The 22,425-nt window shown below is 46.4% G+C and overlaps 1 protein-coding gene across 1 annotated transcript in view; it reads left to right on the forward strand.

Moving 5' to 3' along the window:
- Positions 1-22,425, forward strand: part of VANGL1 (VANGL planar cell polarity protein 1) — a 41,494-nt gene that overhangs the window by 9,665 nt on the left and 9,404 nt on the right. The window contains exons 3-4 of the mRNA XM_066569308.1: positions 316-442; positions 3,685-4,292. Of these exons, the coding sequence (XP_066425405.1) occupies positions 316-442; positions 3,685-4,292 (735 nt within the window). The remainder of the gene's footprint in view (positions 1-315; positions 443-3,684; positions 4,293-22,425) is intronic.

The raw sequence follows: 22,425 nt of genomic DNA on the forward strand, positions 1-22,425 counted from the left end.
TAAGCAGAGCACTGATGGAAGGTGTTTTAAGAGAAGGTGAGGTGGTGGGCATGGATCCCTCTCCTCCCCTCTGCTGTCACTGAGGGGGTGGTCTGTCCCAGCCTCCAGGCCTGTCAGCTTCTCCGGGCAAGGTCCCTTTCTACCTCCTCCTCCAGAGCTTGTTTTGTAGCAGCCTGAGTCTATGTTGATCAACAGAAGGACAAACTTGTCCGATCTAGTGCTTGGAGCACCTGTTGCAGGTAGAGGTGCAGCACCTTTCAGGCCCTACTCCATGGAGTAACTGGTAACATTGTTCTCCTCCTCTGTTTGAAAAAGGAGCCGAGACAGACACAAATCTCCCCGAAGCAAAGACGGCAGTCGGTCCGAGAAGTCCGTCACTATCCAGACGCCTCCTGCAGAGCCACTGCTCGGGAATGATGCCTCCCGGGCAGAGGAGGGCCAGGTAAGGAGGGCTGGGAGCAAACCTGCAGGGTGTGTTGTGGGACAGAGCAAGGGGCTCGCTGGCTCATGAGAAGAAAGACTTTCCAATTCTTCCCAATTCTTTCTCATGGGAAGAAAGAATTGCTTGCATGCTGTTTAGTAAAGAATCGTGGCTTATGGGTGCCCTTTGCTCATGCATTCAGCCAAGATCTCAGTCACTCTGTCTTGTTCTGAGGGTGCTGTTTCTGACAGCACCAGTGCTGATGTGACAACTCCTTGGGCGCTACTTTGACTCTCTCTCCAGAGTATCATCTGTCAAGCTCTATATAAACTTCTGTTTCCATCATCTCACTGTGCATTATTCAGGTCAGCCCTTTCAGCTATATATGTATTTCAGTTTTTATCCAGGATTTGCTCCAGGTAATCTTGTAAAGTGCATTAGAACCAGGATTCCAATAGGGAAGGGAATCAAGAGATGTGAAACTAGTGTGAAATAGCTGTGAAGGAGGGGTGGACTCAGAAAAAGCCAGTACATTAACAATGGGTTTGGTAAAAACTAGACTAATGCTGCATTTGGACTGTACCTAGGATGGATCCAGTGCTCTGCTCTAGCAGGTGATGTAAAGGTGCATATTCATTTTCAAAGAATGCCTAGTGCTGCAAGGCCTAGAATGCAGGATGCTTCAGTACCTCCTGGGCTGGATTTGGGGTTTGTTAATCCTTGGCTGTGGGGTTCCACTTCTGTCTTTACCAAAAAAAAAAAAAAAGAAATCAGTGTGCAGTTTCCAGCCAAACTGTGTAACAGTATTCATGTACCTAGGGGTGTGATCATTTCATGTCCTGTAATTTGGTGTTTTGTAATCAGTTGCTTCTTTTCATGAGTCCCAGCTGTTACTTCAAATAGTTCTAAAGGCGCTGGTGAATTCCTAAGTCCTTGTTTTCATGCAGCCCTCCTCAATTAAAGCCAAAGCTAAATAAGTTGATGTGTGAGCCAGACTTTTCTCCTAGGGGGGAGAGTGTCCTCAGTTAGGTCCAACAACTGTGTACCTCTAGAGATTTAACCTCATATTTCCTCTCCTGTGAGGAGAGGCTGAGACAGATGGGGTTGTTCAGCCTGGAGAAGAGAAGGCTCAGAGGTGACCTTATTTTGTGGCCTTTCAGGATCTGAAAGGAGCCCACAAGAGAGCCAGAGAGGGACTTTTTACAAGGGCATGCAGTGATAGGACAAGGGGGAATGGCTTTAAACTGAAAGAGGGGGTAGGTGTAGATTGGATATTAGGAAGAAATTATTTGCTGTGAGGGTGGGGAGGCACTGGAACAGATTGCACAGAGAGGTTGTGGCTGCCCCATCCCTGGAAATGTTCCAAGGTTGGGTTAGATGGGGCTTTGAGCAACCTGGTCTAGTGAAAGATGACCCTGCCCATGGCGGGAGGGTTGGAACCTAGTGATCTTTAAAATCCCTTTCAACCCAAAGCATTCTCTGAGTCTCTGGTTCCATATAAATGTGCATTTTTTTTGCATTAGGCTGTAGTTCACTTTTTCAAGTGGCAGGAGTTTTCAAGGGCTAAACTGTGACTAGGGTTGCCTGTTGTCTTCTGGGATGTAGCCTTAAGCTGCCCTGGTGTTCCTGTCCCTTCTCTTTTGTGCACAATTTTGCAGCTCATCAAATGGAGGAAACTATGCAGAACTACTTAATGCATAAACATAAAATAGTTGAAATGCTTGAATTGCAGAGGTGCTGTTAAAGAGTACAATGTGGCAGGAATATGCTGCTTTTCAGGACATGCTACAATACAGATCTCTTCCGGGGCCTCTGCTTTGATGAGAAGTGACTCAAAAACCCCTCATATTAATTCAAGATGCTGACTATTTGTGGTTGGTCTGTCTCAAAACCCTACTGCTCTAGGCATGGGAGGTATTCATGTCTTGGAGTGCTTTAGAAGTTAAATCCATGGAGCTGGGAGTTGTTCCAAGTAGTTGTGCTGCTTCAGTCTAGTCCTTTCCCAAAGACTCTTTCCTCTAGCACTTTAAAAGAAGTGAATAAAGGTTTAAAATTATGCCTGTCTCTTTCAAATAAGTTGTTTTGGTCAGCATGTGCAGTTGGATAAGTCTGAGGGAAGTTGTAAATCCTATTAATGACACAGGGCTGCAGGAAGATATTCTTAGGAAGAAAAGCAAAAATGTGGTTCTGAATGAGCATTGTGGCTACAAAGGTGCCAGGTGCCAAGCAGCAGAGCCACATGCATTGCCACTCTTTGGCATGCATTTGTGGGAAGCATCAGGAGCCTCCATGTGCATGAGTCACTCCAGCAGCAGCTGTGAGTCAAATCCATACATGTCAGTGTAGCTCTTTGGCTGTGCCAGCAGCCAGAAGGAGCAATTGGAGGCATTGTAGCATGGGAAAACCAATGCAGACATTGTCTGATGTTAGCTAGGGAAGAAATGAGACTTTCAGAGCACGTAATGTAATCTGAAACTTGCCAGCATGGTGACTGTATTTCAGGTAAGCCTCTTTGTGAATAAATGGCTTCTGACAATGGCCTGGATTGTAATACCAGAGCTACTTGGCAGTCCAGGATCCTCTAAACTTAAAAGCCCCATACCTGAAAATATCCTCTGTGATCACCTGTAATGTGTTGGTTTAACTAAACTTCTATTAGATTGTCAGCTACTGAGGGCAGTGCTACTGTAGAGGAGAATAAAAGACAGTGAAGTGGAAGAACTTGCTGGAGGTGTGGTTGCTTCTATTATGGATGGAAAAATAATGTGTGAACATGTTTTTGATTGTGTAACAACAACTGGCTTGAAATGCTGAAATGAAAATTTCCCTTCCAGGTGCTTTGGTGGTGCAGTTGCACTACAGAATTTGTGGGCTGGAAGAATACTAGTCCTTGCCCTGGACATGGGAACTGGTGATTACTACAGTTTCCAAGACTTATGTCATGTAACTCGTTAAATGTGCTGGAAGAAGAACCTCTAGGGATACAGTGAGTGGCACAGCAAGCAGAGCTACCTGCTCTGCAGTTATGGGCTTTTAGCACCTAATGTTTATAGTCACTGGTTTGGACAAGTTGCTGTTGTTTCCAAACCTTTACTAATTGTCAGGGTTGATTATTCACTATGTTAAAGGTGTTGCTTTTGCTGTATATTTTTTCTGGAACTTAAGACTGTCATAGCAATCTTTCCAGGCAAGAAAAATAGGACATCTGGAAGAATTAGCCTGATTGTTTCAATGTTATTTCTATTTATCTCTCCCTCCTTCAGGATGACAACTGGGGTGAGACCACAACAGCAATCACAGGCACCTCTGAGCACAGTATTTCCCAGGAGGACATTGCCCGGATCAGTAAGGATCTGGAAGACAGCGTTGGGTTGGACTGCAAACGTTACCTGGGCTTAACAGTGGCAGCTGTTCTCGGACTCCTAGTCTTCCTTACCCCCATTGCCTTCATTCTGTTACCCCAGATCCTGTGGCGAGATGATCTGGAGCCATGTGGTACTGTGTGTGAGGGACTGTTCATCTCTGTGGCGTTTAAACTCCTCATTCTCCTGATCGGGACCTGGGCTCTTTTCTTCCGCCAACCCAAGGCAGACCTACCCAGGGTGTTTGTGTTTCGGGCCCTTCTGCTGGTCCTCATCTTCCTCTTTGTCTTCTCCTACTGGCTCTTCTACGGCGTTCGCATCTTGGACTCGAAGGACACCAACTACCAAGGGATAGTGCAGTACGCCGTGTCCCTGGTGGATGCCCTGCTCTTCATCCACTACCTGGCCATCGTGCTGCTGGAGCTGCGGCAGCTGCAGCCCATGTTCACCGTCAAGGTGGTGCGCTCCACGGACGGAGAGTCGCGATACTACAGCTTGGGACACCTCAGGTAGGTGCAAGCCCTTGGGATCTGCTGGTGTAGATAAGTGTGGCTCTGCTGTGGTGTGAAGCATCAGCTGCTTCATTTGAGTCTGTGTTGTTGCTGGTTCGTGAATCTTCCCGTAGAAGAATTCCAGAGTCCCTCCGAAGTTACCAAACTGAATCTCTCTGCCCCCCTCTCTGAGTGTGGGAGAGGCTGTATCTGCCTCAGAGGAGTCCTGTGCATTTCAGTAAATCGAAAAAGCTGATGTCATTATTTTGGGATGGTCAATAGCATGATGAGGTCTTTAAGATCCTTGTCTGGGCTTCTTTCCTTGTCTCCTTACTGGAGGAAAGTGGAGAGCTCTCCTTGTGCAGTTGGGGCTGCCTTGTGCATTTTGATTGTAGGGGCCAGGCACTGCTTTGGGAGCTGCCCTTGATGCTGTGCAGAGCATTACTGCTCAGAGACTCCTGACAGCAGGCTAGGCAGGAGCTGAGGGTTTTATGGCACGATGCTCTTTTTGCCATTAGGTATGGATCAGTTTGCTGAGTTGGATGTATCTGGGGGTATTTGGGAGCCATGGGTATGACACAAGCATGCTGCTTCCACCCTCCTGCTGGCATTAGTGCTTCCCTCAGCAATGGTACAAAAAAGGACAGGTGTCTGAATTGCCTTAGTTCCTGTGTCCTTCAAAGCTCTCCAGAAATCCCTTAGTTCCTGTGTCCTGTGAAGCTGGCAGCTGAGCTCTGGAGATGATTCCCCAGGCTGAATGTGCACTTAAACATCTGTTCAGCTTATCCTGTCCAGACCCCAGTGGCATGTGTATCTGTGGCAGATGAAGAGATTAGCATCTGCTGGTTTAAGTGGATGTAGGAGCAGTCTCCTGCAGCCATTAGCTTAGCAGTGGAATTGCTTTGAAGCAGATTTAGTGGCTGAAGCTGAAGTCTGTGAGTTTTCTCCTGGGTAAAGAAGAACTCAAGGCCTGTTGGGTGAAGTAGATCTGGACTCTGCTTTGTTTTCCTTCTCTGTAAAATATGAAGGGGAGAGCCCTTGGAAGTGCACCAATTGACTTAATTAAATGTCTCTCAGGATTTCAAAAATCTGTTGGTTTTCTTGTGAAATCATTTTTTTTGAACTTAATTGCTCTGTGGTCAGTGATCCAGCATAACCTATATGATGAGAGGGAAAGATGACCACCAGAGTTTCCCTGTGCTACAATACTGTGCCTTGACGTGTGATGAGGCAGTTCAATCATAAGTGAATTCAGCAGAGAAAGTTTGGTATGTGTCTGTATTTACCCATATGTGCACACACAGCAGATTTGGTATGAGAGAGTTTGCTTGGTGGTAGATTGTGGGTTTGTGCTCAGAGGAATGGAGATCCTACACCTGCCAAAGTCTGTATGTCTAACTTGCCATTGGAGGCAAAGAATTTGCTTGAGAATCAAGGCCTGAATATTTAATAGTGCATGTGTTAGAAGCAGTGTTTTCTTCCAACTCTTTCTTTGCAGCAGAGTTTTGAAATGTATTGGGTGATGCTAAGGCAGTAAAGAGTTGTAAAACTTAGGATAAAATCTGAGATGTATGAAAACTTGTGACTTCTCGTTTGTTGGCAAGCTGATTTCAGTTTTGTTTAGTACATTGAATGCAAGCCATGCAGCACGTGCGTGCTCCAGTGTCTTGTGTTACAGAAGAGACTCATCAAGTATGTCTGATAATGCTAAACTAGTCTTGCTTTTTCCTTTGTTTGACAGATGAGCATAATGTGTATTGACATGTGTTTTGAAACCTGTGTGTCTTTCCATATTTACTGCTACAAAGGTAAAGCTGTAGGTTTGATCAGGGGCCAGGTGTCTCCCAGCTAAGGAAGAGTTTGTCCTCTCTGTGTGTTACTCGTGTGTAAGAGCTTCTGATCTTCATAAAGAGTGTGGCGCCAATGTGACAAACTGTAAAAAGTGAATGTAGTAATATCTCCTTCAGCTTCTAAGGGCCCAGGATTGTGAGATGTTTGTGAAAAATGAAAAAAAAAAAAAAAAGAGAACTTGATCATCTTCACGGCATAGTTTTGCAGAGTTTTTATTAAGGTCTTGTCATGTCTGTTGAGGAAATGTAGGTCAGGTTCACAAGGTGCTGCCTTCTGCCCCTGATTCTCTGGCTGAGTTGTGAGGCTAGAGTGGGAGGTCACTTGATGGCAGAATGTGAAGACATGCAAGGACAATCTGGATTTTGGGAAGGCTGGAGAAGCAGCCTTGTGGGTGTGCTGGAGAGGTGGTTCTAACTATGCTGGAGTAGGCATGTAACACTGGCTGCTGCCTTTGGACTCCTTTTGCCACCATGCATGCTTGCCTCATCCTAACACTTTTAAAGGGGGCTTGGAGAGGTTTTGAGCTGCCACCTGGAAGGAAGCAACTTGCTTTTACAGGTATAGCAATCTGACTGTCTCCTGAAATCAAAACCTTTTGTCTCTTTATGCTCTCAGATATTTTAAAAGTTTTGATGACAAACAATCCATGGAGTCTTACCTTCCTCAGCAGTCTAGTGTGCTTTGGAGAAACTGGTGGTGAGAAGGGACTTGAGACATCTTAGATTGCTCAGTGTTGCTTTTTGGAGTCGTTCTGGATTTTTTTATTCATGGCAAAATTGTTGATATCACCCTTTTTAATCCAAGATGGAAGCTTTCAAATACTAGGTCTTTTCTGGTGAGGCAGAGGGAGCTGCTATGTAAGTGTGAGAGCAACTTGTTTTCTGGGGGAAAAGGGAAGAAAACAATAGCTCAGCCTCCCTTCTGGCAAACCATGTTTTTGCGAGGCAGGGTACAGACAGGATTTTCCACCCTCCTTGGCTGCAGATGCAGTAAAGAAGCTGAAAGTGCTGAGTTAGGTATTCCACTCCACCCCTGAGAGCCCTAGGTCCAGGAGGGTAAGCATATTTGGGACTAGTTCCCCAAATTCATATTATAATCAGCCTATTAATAGGCTGTCTTGGTCCCACCCCCAGCACTTTGGCTTTAACTTTTCTTCTGGGAGACTTAACTGCCAAAATGAACGTTCCCTTTGGCGTTGATTCAGGAACTTGGAGGGGGAAGGTAAAAATTAAATAGGAGTCTTGATGAGTGTGGTGCCAAGTCTCAGCTCACTGACTGCTCTGCTGCTCCTGGTAGGAAGGGTTGCCACACAGGGCAAATGCTTTCTGGTCGTATGTGTGGATAAAAAGCAGGGAGTAGCAGAGATGCAGGAAAGGTCAAGCCTAGGAAAATGCAGGAGGTTGGGTGGGAATGGTGGTGAGACTCTGAAAGCAACAACAAAGGGAAACAAAGGTGGGGAAGCACAACAGTAGATAACTTCTCAGTTGAAAGGCCCATACTTTCGCAAGTGGAGGCCTGGATTTGCCTATAAATAGGGATGCTGATGACACTTGTCATCCAGAGTTCCGTACTGTCTCCATGGCTCAGAAACTGGGTAGGAAGGATCTTGCTGGAGAAACCCTTCCTTTCCTGTAGTTAGGGTGCTAACCATATTGCCTTCCTATCCAGTGAATGCTCTTTCCCACCCTAGAGCTTTGCTAGTCTAGACAGCTCAAGAAAATGAATGTCTTGTAATACATGTGGTAATTACTGATCTTTCACATAGACTGAATGTTAGGCTGCAATATAGCTAGTCTTGGTTTTCTGAGGTTAGAAATGTTTGAGAGTGGGTCCTTCTCCTCCCTTTTGCTCATCCTTGCAGCAGCATGGCTGTGATAGTTCATCTTGTGTCGGGCTGTTTAAAGGACTTGGAATTTCAGTCTTTTTTTCTGTCTGGTGGTTTACCCCAGCTGGCAGTACCACACAGCCCCTCACTCACACCTCACTCTGTAGGATGGGGGTGAGAATCAGCAAAAAGGTAAAATCTGTGGGTTGAGATAAGAACAGTTTAATATTTTAATTAACATATAATTCTAATTATAATGACATTGATAATAGTTATTGTAATGAAGAGGGGGGAGAGAGGGAAATAAAACCCAAGGAAGGCAAGTGATGCCCAATACAGTTGCTCTCCACCCACTGACTGATGCCCGGCCTGTTCCCAGGCAGTGATTGGTGGCTCCTGGCCAGCTGTCCTCAGTTGATACACCCAGCATGATGTTCTGTGGTATGGAATATCCCCTTGGCCAGTTTGGGCCAGCTGTCCTGGCTGTGCTCCCTCCCAGCTTCTTGTGCAACTCGTCACTGAATGGCAGAGCATGGGAAAATGAAAAGTCCTTGACTTAGAGTAAGCAGTTCTTAGCAACAACCCAAACATCAGTTTACTAGGAAGAAAAGTAATGCAATCCTGGAGAAAACCAGGACACTGTCCTTTCTGGTATGGGCTTGCCTTTATGAACCAGGTGGCTAGGAAGCTGATGGGGAAGCCTGTGACATCAGGGTTCAGGTTTTGCAGATGGCTGTGAGCTGGTCATTGTTCTCTTGTCAGTCTAATCAAAAGAAGCTTGGTACTCAGAAGTAGCAGTTCTGCATGGTAAAAGTGTGCTTGAACATTCCCTGTACCCTTGTTACCCATCTCCATTTGCATGAGTGTTTGCTGAACTGTGGTTTAAAAATTAAATTAAACTGTGGTTTAAAAATAAAGGGAACAGCTGTTTCCTCAAAACAAGTACCTGTCTCTGAAAACCCAGTACCTTCCCTGCAGGAATTATCAATACCTTACTGAGGGACCTGGTGGCTTGCACACACTCACAAAAGAAAGGAGGTGCAGACATGTTCTGTGGAAGGGGATTACATTCAGTCTCGCAGCTGCTCTGGGTGTTTGTTGGACCTGTTGCTTATGAAGCTGATCTCTAGGTTGTCAGTATTTACTGATTAATCTGATGAGTCCTCTCTTGTCAGGCATTCCTTGGTGCCGCTGGTACTTTGTTCACTACTGAGGGAGTGTGTGGAAGGCTAAGGAGTGGGAATAGGCTTCTCCATATTCCAGCTTGCATTTGTAAGCCTTGACATCTGATCTTGTTGCTCAAATATACCTCCCCATATCAAGGGTGCTAATGAAGAGCGTGGGGTCAGCATTTGAACTGTACAGTGTCCTCTTGTCTGGAGTTGTGTCAACTCTTATGCTGTTTTAAAATCTTTTTACTCCTCAAAAGGAAAGCTTCTATGGAATATAGACACCTGGGTTTCTGTTTCTAGCATGGTTGTAACCATAGGATTAGGCAGTTGGATCTCTTCCCTGAGCAAGAGCTGCTGAAATCTTGCTGGTTTCTGGTGAAGGACTGAGCCCACACATACACTTCTGGGATATTCCTGTTTCCAGCAGGGCAGTCAGAAGGGACTGCAGGACAAGCATTGGTGCAGCACACTGCAGTGCTCTACCTGCCGAGCTAAATCCTGCTGGAGACACACCTGTCTTTTCCTTCTCCCCTGTGTGCAGTTTGTTTGCTCTGTGTTCCCAGGGACCTGAGGAATTACACTGACCCTCCTTTCTCCTTGGGGTTTCTACAACCTCACCATCTTCTGTAGTGATGCATGCTGATGAAACAGATTCAGCTAATGAGTTTTTACCTGGTTCTTTAGCAAAACATATTATTACTGTTCTGCTGCTTTGATTGCAGGAACTTGCTGGAACAGCATGTTACACAGACTTTGCAGACCAGCTCTGTTGCCAGAGCCTGCAGCCTGTGTGAAATTAGCCTTGTTCTTGAATTAGTTTTCCCTGTCCTGAAATCTGTACAAGGTGTCCTGGTATCCATTTGTGTGATTTTCTCCCGCCCATCACCAAACGGCATGAGCACAAGCACTGAGCAGTCTCCCCTCCCAAGAAGTTCTCGGATAGCCGGCTAAATGGGTGTTAATTGCATCTGCAAGTGTGAAGCTCCTGGGGAAACTGAGGGGTCTCCTCCAGAGCAGCTTCTTTAGCACTGAGAGGTGTCAGACTTGTGACCCCCCCAACCCAGTGTCTCTCCAGCAGCACTTCACAAAACTGCTTTTACGACCACCTTTTTGCAACTCATCATCTCTGCAACTTCTTGCAGCTTATCTGGGCTGCTTTTCCATGCTCCCAGTCCTGAAAGTGCTGAACTTTGTTCACAGTGGGCAGTTGAGCATTAGCACCTTTCAAACACCCCATGCCATGAAGTAGTCATGGAGTAGGGAAGAAAGCTCTGACTTGTGGATGAACTGTTAATGACCTATGTAGGAAGAGATTTTCAGCCACATTCTTAACCATTTTTAGTCACAGGCCATACTTTCCCCCTCTGCCTGTGTCTGCTGCCTCACCTCTGGAGGATGGTGCTGCAGAGATATGATTGCTCTAGCCGGGAGGGTACCCTTGGAATTGCAGAAGGAAATTTTCCAGTAGCCTCTGGGAAAAAAAAAAAAAAAGTGCTGTTCCCTCCTGAGTAGGGAGCAGTCTCCTTTGATGTTCCAGATGAGTTATGGGAATGGTGCCTTGTTCTGTTTTACAAGGGTCTGTTTGGTGGTGTGTTGCCAGCAATGTTCAGCTAGGACTTAGGACATGGGTCATAGCAATACCTCATTAAGAGGCTGCTTGTTTGTGACAGAAGTAAACAGCAAGCTCCAGGTACTCCTCATTAGAGGTGAGGGGAAGTCTAGGATGGACTGTAAGTATTGACAACTGCACAACTTGTCTGGGAGTTTCTGATGTGGTCAAGTCTGTCTCTGAAGCCGTGGAGTGTGTGCTTTTCTGAAAGGAGCATGTTTTCCTAGCCTCTTACCTCTCTGCATACAGTTGCCAGATTTTACATATGGCTTTTCATATGGAACTGCTTCTCATTTTGATAAAGGGGAGAGAGCTGGGGGAACTGAAGTGCCCACATCTTTCCAGCCTTCTCTCCTCCCTTCCTTGATCTTGATCCCTGATCACCCCCAGCACCCTCTGTGCACACACCATTGAGTGTGAGCTGGCTGCCCCAGACACCAGGCCAGGTACCAGTCTTATCTGTGTTTCTGCAGATGCACCAGCAGCAAGGGTAAGTGGTGCAGGCTGATTGTTATACCCTGGAGCACTCATGCATTTTTGGAATACTTAATACTTTAAAAGTTTACGAGCCCACTTGCAGGTGAAGTGCCCGCTGTCAATTATTAACCCACATGGCCAGTACAGTGTTACTTGCTCCCTGGTGAGGAGCTGCTCATCTTTCTCAAAGAGATGGTGTGGAGGAAATGCCATTGGGTTCATCTGCAGGGATTTCCTTTCTTGTTGGCTTGTCTTTCAAAACCAACACTGCCCAGAAGTCCAAGAACGGTATGCACTCCAGCCTACCCTGTACTTAGGGGGTTTGTTGTGGAATTTCTGTCCCACCGCTGTCCGTGCCCTCTGAAGTGCCTGTGTGTACCACCCACAGAGACAGATGGCCTCCCTAAGCTGCTGAACAAATTTTGTGGCCATGAAGGTACTTTTATCTTCAAATGCTGCAAAAAAAATCCACCCCCTCAACCCTTGATGGTCTGTTTCTTGTGGTGAATGATGAAATACAAATATTCTGCAAAGAAGTGAGCTGTGTGCCCTTTGGGGGAAAAGAGGAGGTTCACGTTTTGCGAAGAGGACAAGGAATTTACAGTTTTCATATAGCACAAGTAAACTCCAATAAATATGGAAGCTAATTCCTGACTCTACCCTGAAGAAGTAAGGAAAAGTTAACAGGGAGCTCTGTGGTAGTAATAGAATTTAATTTTTTTTAATATATTAGTGGCTATAAAATTTGAGCACACTATTTTCACTTATAACTTGATTGCTCCTCCAGTACATGCTTAAATGAACTTCAGTGCTTAAATTTCTTTTGTTCAGTGTAGGTCAAGTGGGGACATCAGCTGACAATGTGGGGAGAGCTGTTCTCTGGCTGACAGGAAAACAGATTCCTGGCACAGCAGTAAGGACCTTGGCTGTGGTTTGGAGCTTCAGGCTGCTGACTCTGGCTTGTGTTCCTCTAGTCCTGGTAGAAGGTTATCTGCATCCTTGCTGGGGCTGGTTTTTCTCTCTCAGCTTGGAGCTGCAGGTCATGTCCCTGTGGCCCCAGTGTTGTTTGTATGGTTGCTGAGTGCTGGTTATAAAATCAGGTGGCCCTTGCTTGTGCAAAGCTTGCTGGGGTGGAGCTTTGTGATGGATGCTGTGTGGTGGAAGGATGCTGTGCAGGGCAGACTGGGCTGTGGTCTGAGAGCTGATAGCTCTCTGTGTGCAAAGGTCTGCTAGTGCCTCTAACATGGATGCTGCCTCTTCAGGCCTGTCTGTGTGGTGGAAGGAGAACAACATTCCCAGGTGTTTTTAGAGGAGCCCTAGAACAAGTTAAAGCTGCTCTATTGACTCGAAAGACAACCTCATTCAAGGTCCTGCCACATTAATCCCATCCCCACCTGGGAATCAAAGAAGAGATGGTCCTCTTTCCTGAGAGAGCATCTGACCAGGCAGCTGTAGGATCGAGAGCTGAAGGCTGATGTTTCATGGCTGCAGCATCTAAATGTAAAATCCTATTACAGCACTGGAGTTTCACTGCCAGTAGAAGCTTTGAACACTTTGTTATTTTCTTGGAATTAAAGCTGTACTTCTTAGCTTTGACTTAAAAGAAACACCCTAGATCAGCAACTAACCCCTTCTCCCACCCTCAAAAAAGCTACTAACAAAAAGCCCCACCCTTAGTTACTTCATCACTATTCATGTAGCTTGCAGAAGTCCTTGGCTGAAGACTGGCCTTATTTGAAGCATGAGCAGGCTTTAAATTATCTTGTTTAAATGCAGACTCTTACAAACTTCTTGCCATACCTGCCAGTTTCTGCATGTACTTTTTTTCATTTGAAGCTCAGACTAACCAGAGGCATACATGTGTGTATGCTGGGAGGAGGAAATGCATCACTGTCATGGATTGTGCTGCTCCCAGGAACTGGAAATGGTAACCCAGGTCCCATATGTTCCCAACTTCTGCAGGGTTCCTGGGTGCTTGAGCAGGACACAGGCTTGAGCTGGAAGCTGATGGGTGCCCTGTAGCTCAGGGCTTGGGGCTGTCTGGTATTTCATCCCTTGTGTCTGCACTAAGTGCCTGTCTCAGCCCACCCTTGCATGCAGGGTGATCTCATGATTTTGCTCCTAACTCCTGTGTTCAGAAGGTAAAGCACACCTTGGTACTGTTCTGTCCCCCTGACTTGTTTGAAACTCCCTTAATCCTAAATACAATGTCAAGTGTGTAGAAACTTTTGAAAGAGGTTACACCTCCCTCAGAAATACTCAGTACATCCCTCAATTACATAAATGTTTGATCATAGTTCTGCATCACTTCTTAAGCTAGTGCTGCTGCACAAAAAAATCCTGTCAACAGCCTGATCCTTCCTCACCCCTCCCAAAGAAATATTGTCTAGTTGCACAGCAATGCACTGGTGGAATTGGGGAACTGGTAATTGATATCTCTATTATCCATGTAGCTTTGCAGTTTGTGTGTGTATTTTTCTGCTTGGATTATTTTGCTGAGCTTAATTTCTGCAGTCTTTTTAACTACCCTTGTGGTGTTTAATGGTTGCAAAGGCTTGTGGTGGCAGAGGAAAGGTTTAGTGGAGCTGAGGGAAAGATGCAGGATAGAATTCTCTCATGGCTGCAAACTGACATTCAACTTGTCATTGACCAGGACCCCCAGGTCCCTTTCTGTGGCACTGCTGTCCAGCACCTCATTCCCCAGTCTGTCTGTACATCCATGTGCCCCATCCCAACTTCACATGGTTGGTAATTGCCCAGCCCTGTAATTTGCCCAGGTCTCTCTGCAGGGCCTGCCTGCCTTCAAGGGCATCAGTTTCTCCCAGTTTTGTATCATCTGCAGAATTGCTTAGTATCCCTTCCATAAATGTCCAAGGCATTTATGAAGATGTTGAAGAGCACGGGGCTGAGGATGGAACCCTGTGGAACCCCACTAGTGACAGGTCTCCAGTCTGGTGTCACCCCATTGACTGTAACCCTTTGTGCCTGACCCAGTTGCTTACCCATCCCATGATGTGTTTATCCAGCTGAATGCTGGACATTCCAGTAGGATCCTGTGAGAGACAATATCAAAAGCTTTACTGAAATCCAAAAAGATGACACCAACTGGCTTCCCTTGATCAACTAGCTGGGCTACCTTGTCATGAAAGGAAATGAAGTTTGATAAGCAGGACTCTCCTCTCATGAAGCTGTGCTGGCTGTGAGTGGTGACTGTGTTGTCATCACACTTTCAGGTTTTTTTCAGTACCTCCTGAAATAGTCTTCTCCATCACTTTACTGGGCACTGAAGTGACACTGACAGGCCTGTAGTATCCAGGATCTTCCTTCCTGCCTTTCTTGAAAATCAGGACAGTGACTGCTCAAAAGTCCTCAAGAGAGGCTTTGGAATGACATCAGCCAGCTCTTTGAAGAGTATTGCATGAATCCCATCAGGCCCCATAGATTCCTGCAGTCTGTGGGAGCCCTCCTTGGTGGGGCACGGCTCTGTCTGAAAAAGTTTGCTCCTCTGCTGAGCTTTGGGGAAGGGAGAGCCTCCAAGTCCTTGCTTCTCCTCCCCAGTCCATCTGATCTACAGGAGATCAGCCTTGGGCCAAGCACGAGGGATTGGTCTGGAGCACCTCAGGTCATGTCCCTGAAGATTCAGAGCTGGACATGGTGCACAAATGGATGGCAGCTTACTTCTGTGGATTTGGTTTCTAGTCATATCTCCAGCTGTGAGACTGGACTTCGTAAATTATTATCTTGGGTCATGCAGGTCTCCTTCCACAGGGCTCATTGGCCTCAATAATCTGCTCAGCTGTGCAAATGTTAGCTGTAAGATTGGCTTTAGCAGTGTCCTGACTCTCTCAAATTGGTCACGGATCTGTGTCGAATTGGATGTGGACAAGTGGATCCCTTTGGACTCCTGGCAGCTGGATGCAACACCCACAGTGCCTGGGGGTCCCTTTTTTGTCAACACCCGTGTATTTCTGGCATGCCTGTGTCTACCGTGCTGTGCAGGTTTGTGGGGAAAGCTCAGCAGCAGTTTCTTCCCATCACCTTTTCACTTAGGTTGTCCCCTTTGTGTTCTTCTCTCACTGCTTTCCTTCCCAAGCTGCCCATTTGCTCAATAGACGAAGAAAACCTTTCACAGTTTTGGCTTTACTTTAGTGTGAGCAGACAATAGCTGGTGGTTTGCTTGTGGATTTTTTCTCACGAATAAGCAAGATAGTACTGTCATTAGCTCCCTGGAGGACACCCCCAGCACCTGGCAAAACCATATCATGGAGACAAATGTTTGCTAGCAGCACGCTTGGAAAACCTCTTTCTGAGCTCTAGCTCCTGGATCCAGTAGCTGCTGCTCTCCAGGTCCAGTTAAACTACTACTGGCTCCTGAGGGTGCTGGGTGGGGCTTGAGGTGTGGATGTCTGGCCAGGTGTTGTTTTGGTTCACTGCAGGTATCTGGGACATAGCAGATACATGGCAGGGCACAGGCAGCTCCTTTGCCTCTCATGTTTCTTGTCTGCAGCAGACCCTGGAGCGATGAGATGCTGGTGGCAAGTGTTCTCTTTCTGTTTGATGAGAAGGTGGTGCCTGTTTGAAGGTGTTGCATGCATCAAAGGGAAGTGGGTGTCTAGTTTGAGAGCTGTTGGGGCATCTGCATGTGGTTATTGGTGTCTGAGGAGCTGGCTGAAATGTGGCCCAAGCTGTGAGTGCCTGCAAGCTGCTGTTGTGCCCTGGCTAATCCATGAGTTATATATTTGGGTTTAGTGGTTCTGCTAGGTGTCTGCATGGTGAGTAAGTGCTTGACAACACCTCCCCACACACGCTGCCCCCCTTGGAGAGGTGGTCTTGGCATAAGAGGATGTGGGCAGTTTGCTTTGGAGCCTGCTCTCCTGGCATCTGGGTTCCTCAGCTTTCTGAGGGAGAAGTTTGTTGCACCACATGTTCGGGCTTTCACAAGCTGCTCTTTCAGATGCAGCTCCTGAAGCTGCTCTTGTTGTACACTCACCCATCCCCATGGATGGGCTGAGGCGACTGGGGCCACGTGAATTTGTCACATGTTAAACTCCATTTGCCATTCTGTGGGGGACTGGAAGGCAAACTTTCCAGTTACCTAGGCTGACCTGCTGCAATAAAGCCTCCTAGAATTGTATACAGGGAACCTGGCAAGAAGCTTCTCAGCAAGGGATTAAATCTTGTTTTTTTCCAAAGAGAGTCCTCTGCCTTGCATAGGAAGCTCTTCTGGTGCTCCAGAACCTTCATTGTTTCTGAAACTCAGGTTAGGCTTTTACAGCTTGTTTAATTTTCTATCTGTTGAATATGGTGGTAACAAGTGTCCTTATGATCTTTGTGTCCTTTGGCACTGCATACCGTGAAATGAGATGTTCATGGTGTTACTGAGGAAGAGAAGTGTAGTGCTGTCACAGCATCTGACCTCAACACAGGGATTGTTCAGATTGTTCTTTCCTGGCAAATCATATTATTGGACCTTTTGGACCACTCCTTAAGCGAGACAACTGTGCTTTTCTCCTCTTCCTCCTACTCACTACATATTACCAGTTGTGTTCTGGGTTTTTTTCCTAGGCTATTATACTAGCTGCCACCTTCAGCTGTTGGAAGGAAGGGCAGTGCAGCTGTTGGGAAAGCATTCATCAAGTTTTGAGGTTCTACCAATAAAGGTGACTGGGGAAAACATTCAGGCTGTGTGCTGGTACCCTAAAGACCATTTAACTTCCTGAGGTAAAAGGCTTGGAAGTTTCTCAGAAGGAGAACTACAGTGGGAGCATGCCATTGGGTTTACTGGGGTTTTATAGCTGCTGGCTAAAACTTCATGCTCTGTACTTCTGTAGCAGCATCTTTTTAGTGCTGGCCTGGGAGTGCCTTTATAGGATTCCTCAGGAAGGCTTAAGTAAGTAGCTTGTTTGGTTTGTATGAGGTAAAGGAGTTATTTCCCTCCAGCCCCCAAGTTTGATCCTACCCTCCTGTAAAATCCTGGTTTTTAAAAATACTCACAGTTTCCCTTCAAAATAAAAACATTCAAATGTAACAGCAGAGTTAGTAGTAGACTTGCAGAGATCCTTTTCTTTTTCACCTGTACTGGAGGGTTTTGACTAGGCTGCTTTTGAGGTTTGGGGAAAACAAACCAAAAACCCAACCTGAAAATGAATTCTACTCCTCTCTCTCTCACATTCAGAAAATTTTGATGTTGAAATCCCTTCTACATCAGCAGTGAACTATTGTATTGCTCAGCTGGTGTGTTGATTGTGATTTTTGTCTTGTAAAAGATGAATCTTAAAATATCTGTTGGAGAGCAATGTGTCTTGGACTGCACCGGGCAGAAAAGGGGAGATCTGTGGTTAGAAACTCAGCTGGTGCTTTCCTTAAATTTACAGCAGCCATGTGTTGTTCAGATGGATTGGATCAGCCATGTGTTGGATATAGATGGGGACACACTTTAAATTCCTGTCCTTTTCCTTCCATGCAGTTAAAAATGGCTGTGAGGGGAGGGAAAAGATGGAGATGGGTCACTGCAAAACTGGGGCAAACCTTGTGTGTTTGGGTTCCATATAAATGGCGCCATTAAGGGATGGATGTTCACTTCTTGGGGGCAGCAGCTGTGCTGCCATCAGGCTGACAACCTGCCACTATGATGAGGTTTTCTTCCCTTCCCTGATAAAGGTTTGACCTTTCAAATTCTTTTCCCTGCCTCACCAAATGCCAGAAGTTGGGTATCTAAAACAAACCTGCTGTGTCCTGGTTGCCTGGCGCCTGTTCCAGGGAGGGCAAGGATTGTGCTTGCCTGCCTTGGCCAAGTGGAGATCTCAGTTGTGGTTGTCTGACAAGAAAATGTGGTTTTCCTTTTCCTAGGAGCTGCAGTCCTGTTCTCCTGACTGTACCAAACTGAAATGCTCTTGTAGTTATGATGATCAAAAGGCATTTTTCTGCTCTGCTTGTTTGGCCACAGTTCCTTGTCTTGGCATCTTTGCTGAGATCTGACTTGGGCTCTGTTTACTGGAGGGGACAAAACTGTAGCCAAGGCATTTGTGCTTCTGCCAGCACTGCAAAGTGCTTCTGCATGACCTTAGTCTTCTTGGGATCCCTGCTCCAAGGTGTTGCTTGGGAAGGACAGAGAGTACCAAATCCCTTGCATCTTGCCAGCTCCTGGCCCCTGGTGTGGCAGTGCTGCCCAGGGTCACCTATCTGGGCAGCCTGTGCTGGCCTCACGTGTAGCTATGACAGGCAGAGCAAGGAGGAAAGTCTGCACTGAGAATGGTGGCTATCCCTTCTGTAATCATCTTCAGCAGGGATGTTGGTAATGGAAGCATTTTGACTTCAATTGTCTATTTCCAGTTTTATTTCTCACTCTGTTGACTTTGCTCTGGGAAAACAGTCCAAGAGAGTGAAGGGTCAGGAACTTGAGCCCTAGCTTTGTGCTCTGGCAAAAGTGTACGAGAAAGGAAAAAAAGGGAGTTTTCTGGAAGGGAGATGTGGTTGTACTGCAAGGGAAGGCGGAGCAGTGCTCTGAGCCTCTTGGGTATGAGCTGACAGCACTGCTAGAGAGTACAAAGTGCTGTGGATGGGCAGCTTGGTACAAAGTGCTGTGGGTGGGCAGTGCCCCAGGAGAGCTCAGTATCTCTTGCAGTCACAAGCTCAATGCTGTTGTAGGCTGGAGACATCTGGTAAGGCAAAGCCGGCTCTCCTTGGAAGGCTATGTTGAGGAATCTTTTCTCAGCTTTTCTTTGCGGTACTAAACTTCCCAATTGGCTGTGGCAAGTGTTTAAGGTGCCCAGAGACCTTGGCTTATTTTGATACTGTGCCTGTTTTGAGGAATGTTAAAAAAAAATGTTGTTTGGAGGAGAGGAGTCTATACTGGGAACCATTTGATTAAATAACCCCAGGCTTCCTCAGCCCTCAATTAGCACAGCAGTCATCAAACCTCTGACTATCCTTGTGTATTTTAGGTGTGTGTGGCTCACTCTAAACCCTGATGCTGCAAGATCTGCATCCATGGCAAGAATGCTCTGGTAGAACAGCTCAGCTCTTTCTGGATGTGTACACAGATCTATTGCAAAAGTGTGGGGCACTCCTCTGCCCTCAATGATTCTCACTGTCTCCTGATGTTTGGTATAGTACCATGAAAGGCTACGTTTCTAGCTTAGCAGGAAAGCACAAAACTGCTAAAACCATGTGAGTGACAGATGCATAGAGGTGTGGATTCAATTTTTAATCTTTTTTCCTCTCCTTATTTTTTATTGTCACCGACTCTTTCCCACCACTTCATAAAACTCAAACCCATTTTCCTAGAAACCACCAGTGTCCAAAGCCAGCATTTTGATGATATAAACAGGCTTCTTTCCTTGTGCTTTGCTTCAGTATAGTATTGGACTGTTTTCCTAGAAATCCACTAAGAAAAGCCAATTTCAGTGTTGGTGTAGTGTGTCACAGAAGGCAAACACTAAGTGGCCTCTGAGGCGCACTGTATGGCAAAACTGCAAATATTCAAATCTTTTGTAGCAGCAAGTACTCAGGCAAAACTCCTTTGAGAGAAAAAAATAGTTGCTACCTTTGTGTCGCATAGTCCCCTCCTCCACTTCCTTGGATGCCCTGTAAAAGTTAATTCATTACTGTTAGTAAAGGGCTCTGCATTTCTCTGCTGCCAAACGCCGCTGGGGTACCGTGTGCTTGTGCTGGGCCTGCTTGTTTGCTTTCCCTCCTGGCAGCATGCTGTGACACGGCCTTCTCCAGGGCAGTGAAACTAATCATGAGAAACAAGCAGCCCTCCAACTGCACAAAGCGCACCAAAGCCCAGAGCCTCACTGACACTGCCTGCCAGGAACCTAACTCTGTTTCCAGACGGCTGCTGGGTCGTGCAAGAGGTTTTCCTCTTGTGCCATAAGTTTTGAATCTGAACTGTTCCATGGAAATGCTTTTTGTGTCCTGATTTTTGTACTCTGCCCATGGCGGGGGTGGAGGGGGGTGGGGTTAGAACGAGATGATCTTGAAGATCCCTTTCTATGATGATTTTTATATTTCTGTCATATGCTTTTCCTGTGTTCTGGTAGTTTGCTACAATGCCTGAAATGTGCTGGGCTGCCAGACCCTCTCGATGGGACGTGAGAACAATCCTCACTCTGACCTCTTTCATACGGGCGATTAAATATCGAAACTTTCTATTTGTTCTCTTCCTGCCCCTCCCCATTCTTTCCAAGCACTGAACAAAAGGGAAGCCCCGCCGCGGCTGGCTGTAACGTGGGGTGAATGAATGCAGTGACCGACATGGTGCTGAACTCTTCCCGAGGCAGCCTGCAAGGAAGCCGCCTCTCCAGACGAGGCCTCCAGGGTGGCTGCCAGCTCCCATTCCCGCTGGAGCTGCCGTGTGGGTGGAGAGGCGGCTTCCTGCGGCAGCTCCACCTTGCTCGCAGGGCAGCGGAGGGTCTGCCCTGCTTGAGGAGACCTAAGAGCCTGGATTGCTCTTGGGAGGCAGCAGGTTTCCTTGCAAGGCACTTGCTCTGCTGCTCTGGGTGCTGCCATGCCCGTGGTTGCCCTCCTGCTGGTGTGGTGCTTCTCCAGAGCCCTGCCATGCCAGGGTGGGCACAGGTGTCAGAATTCAGGGCATCTCTCTGGCTGTCCTGGACTGCCAAGACCCCTGCCAGGGGGCTCAGAGACCCTGGCACAGAGCCCAAGATGCCTGTGCTTTTGATTATGACCCGTGGAGCAAGTTACCAACCTTAGATGAAGATCTGCAAGCCATGACGGTTTAAGTAGAATGATAGTGAATTTATCATGGGGTGAAAAATAGATTTTTGGGGTTTTTAGAATAGAGGTTCAGGGGGCAAGATGGAGGAATCTGGGCATGTCCAGCCTTTCTCCTTCTTCTTCTTCTTGGCCTCTATCTTCTGCTGTGATATTGGCACTTTTAGATTGGTTTAGAGTAGAAGCTCACTGTCTAACATAGGTGATAGGTATTGGAAAGTAGTTGTAAACATTGTATATGTAGTTTTTACTATAAAGAGATAACACTGCCCCAGGGGCAGGCAGAGTGCCTCTGACTGTCTTGCTGAGCAGACCTTGGCAGGTCAGGAGAAAGAAAACAACTTTTGAGACCGAGAACTGAAGAGCCCTGACTCCTTCGACTGCCGGGCTAGGAAAGAGACTTTCTAACATATCTCAGGGTCACTCTGACCAGCTAGAGACCCCGAGACACAGGTTCTTGTGGCTTTGCAGCACCGTGTGGGGCAGGGCTGGCTGTCCTGCGCCAGCCAGGGTGAGGCTTCCCCTTGATGTGGGTGAAGAGGTTGAGCAACACAGCCCAGGAGGCTCTGATTCAGCCTTTTCCTTGCTCTTGCAAATCATTGTGGGCCTTTTAATTTACTTGTCTGCAGCTTCTAATTTTATTTTTTTTCCTGTAACAGAGAATTGGAAGAGTTGTAGTTGTAGCTGTCTTCCTAACCTGCCACGCTTAGGATGGACTACATGGTAGACAGAAATGGGCTGGTAGAAATTCAGGAAACTGATGTTTATTACATTTCTCTTCCAGAAAACAGTCTCCTCTGTGTGACTGGGGTATCTCATGTGTAGGATTGAGCCTCTACTGGATTTGCATCAGCAACAAATACCTGGGCTTTAATGTTCAGAATAATCGTTGCATGCTGCAATGTAAAAGCTTTGTTATGTTTGGATTTTGAGTGCACGTGCCAATGAATTGGTGGGGAAGATTATTTAATGAGGGAATGGAAGGTATGTTGGGTGGGGAAAGCTGGCATCCTGATGATAATACTGTCAGTGGGGTCTAGGGTGAATGTGTATGTATAAAAATGAATTATTCTCTGCTGTGATGCACTGTGTTTTGTCCTAATAGAGCAAGTTGGTCAGTGGAGCTCCCAAACATTTCCCACTGGTGGAATGGAAGTTCCAGTGCTGTTTGAAATTAATACAGTGTATTAACAGAGAACAACTCTGTTCATTTTTGTCTTCCTGTTTTGAGTTGGTGTTTTGTGATGAAACTCTGTGGAGTTTTATCTTCCTGGGAAGCAGAGATGGAAAAACTTGATCATGTTTGAATGCAGTCAGAAGGGGGAATATGTGCTTCTGCCACATTATTACTTTTATGAAATTTTGTTTATAGGCTGCAGCAAATTCACAGTAGAAATCAGAAATGTTACAGGGAGAAATAAAGTGGCTTTCACCTGTTCTGTGTCAGCATCTACGTGCGTCTGGCAGTGGGTCAGTCTGTAC

The sequence above is a fragment of the Molothrus aeneus genome, chromosome 2 (genome assembly GCF_037042795.1).
Source record: "Molothrus aeneus isolate 106 chromosome 2, BPBGC_Maene_1.0, whole genome shotgun sequence".
In the NCBI taxonomy this organism is placed as follows: Eukaryota; Metazoa; Chordata; class Aves; order Passeriformes; family Icteridae; genus Molothrus; species Molothrus aeneus.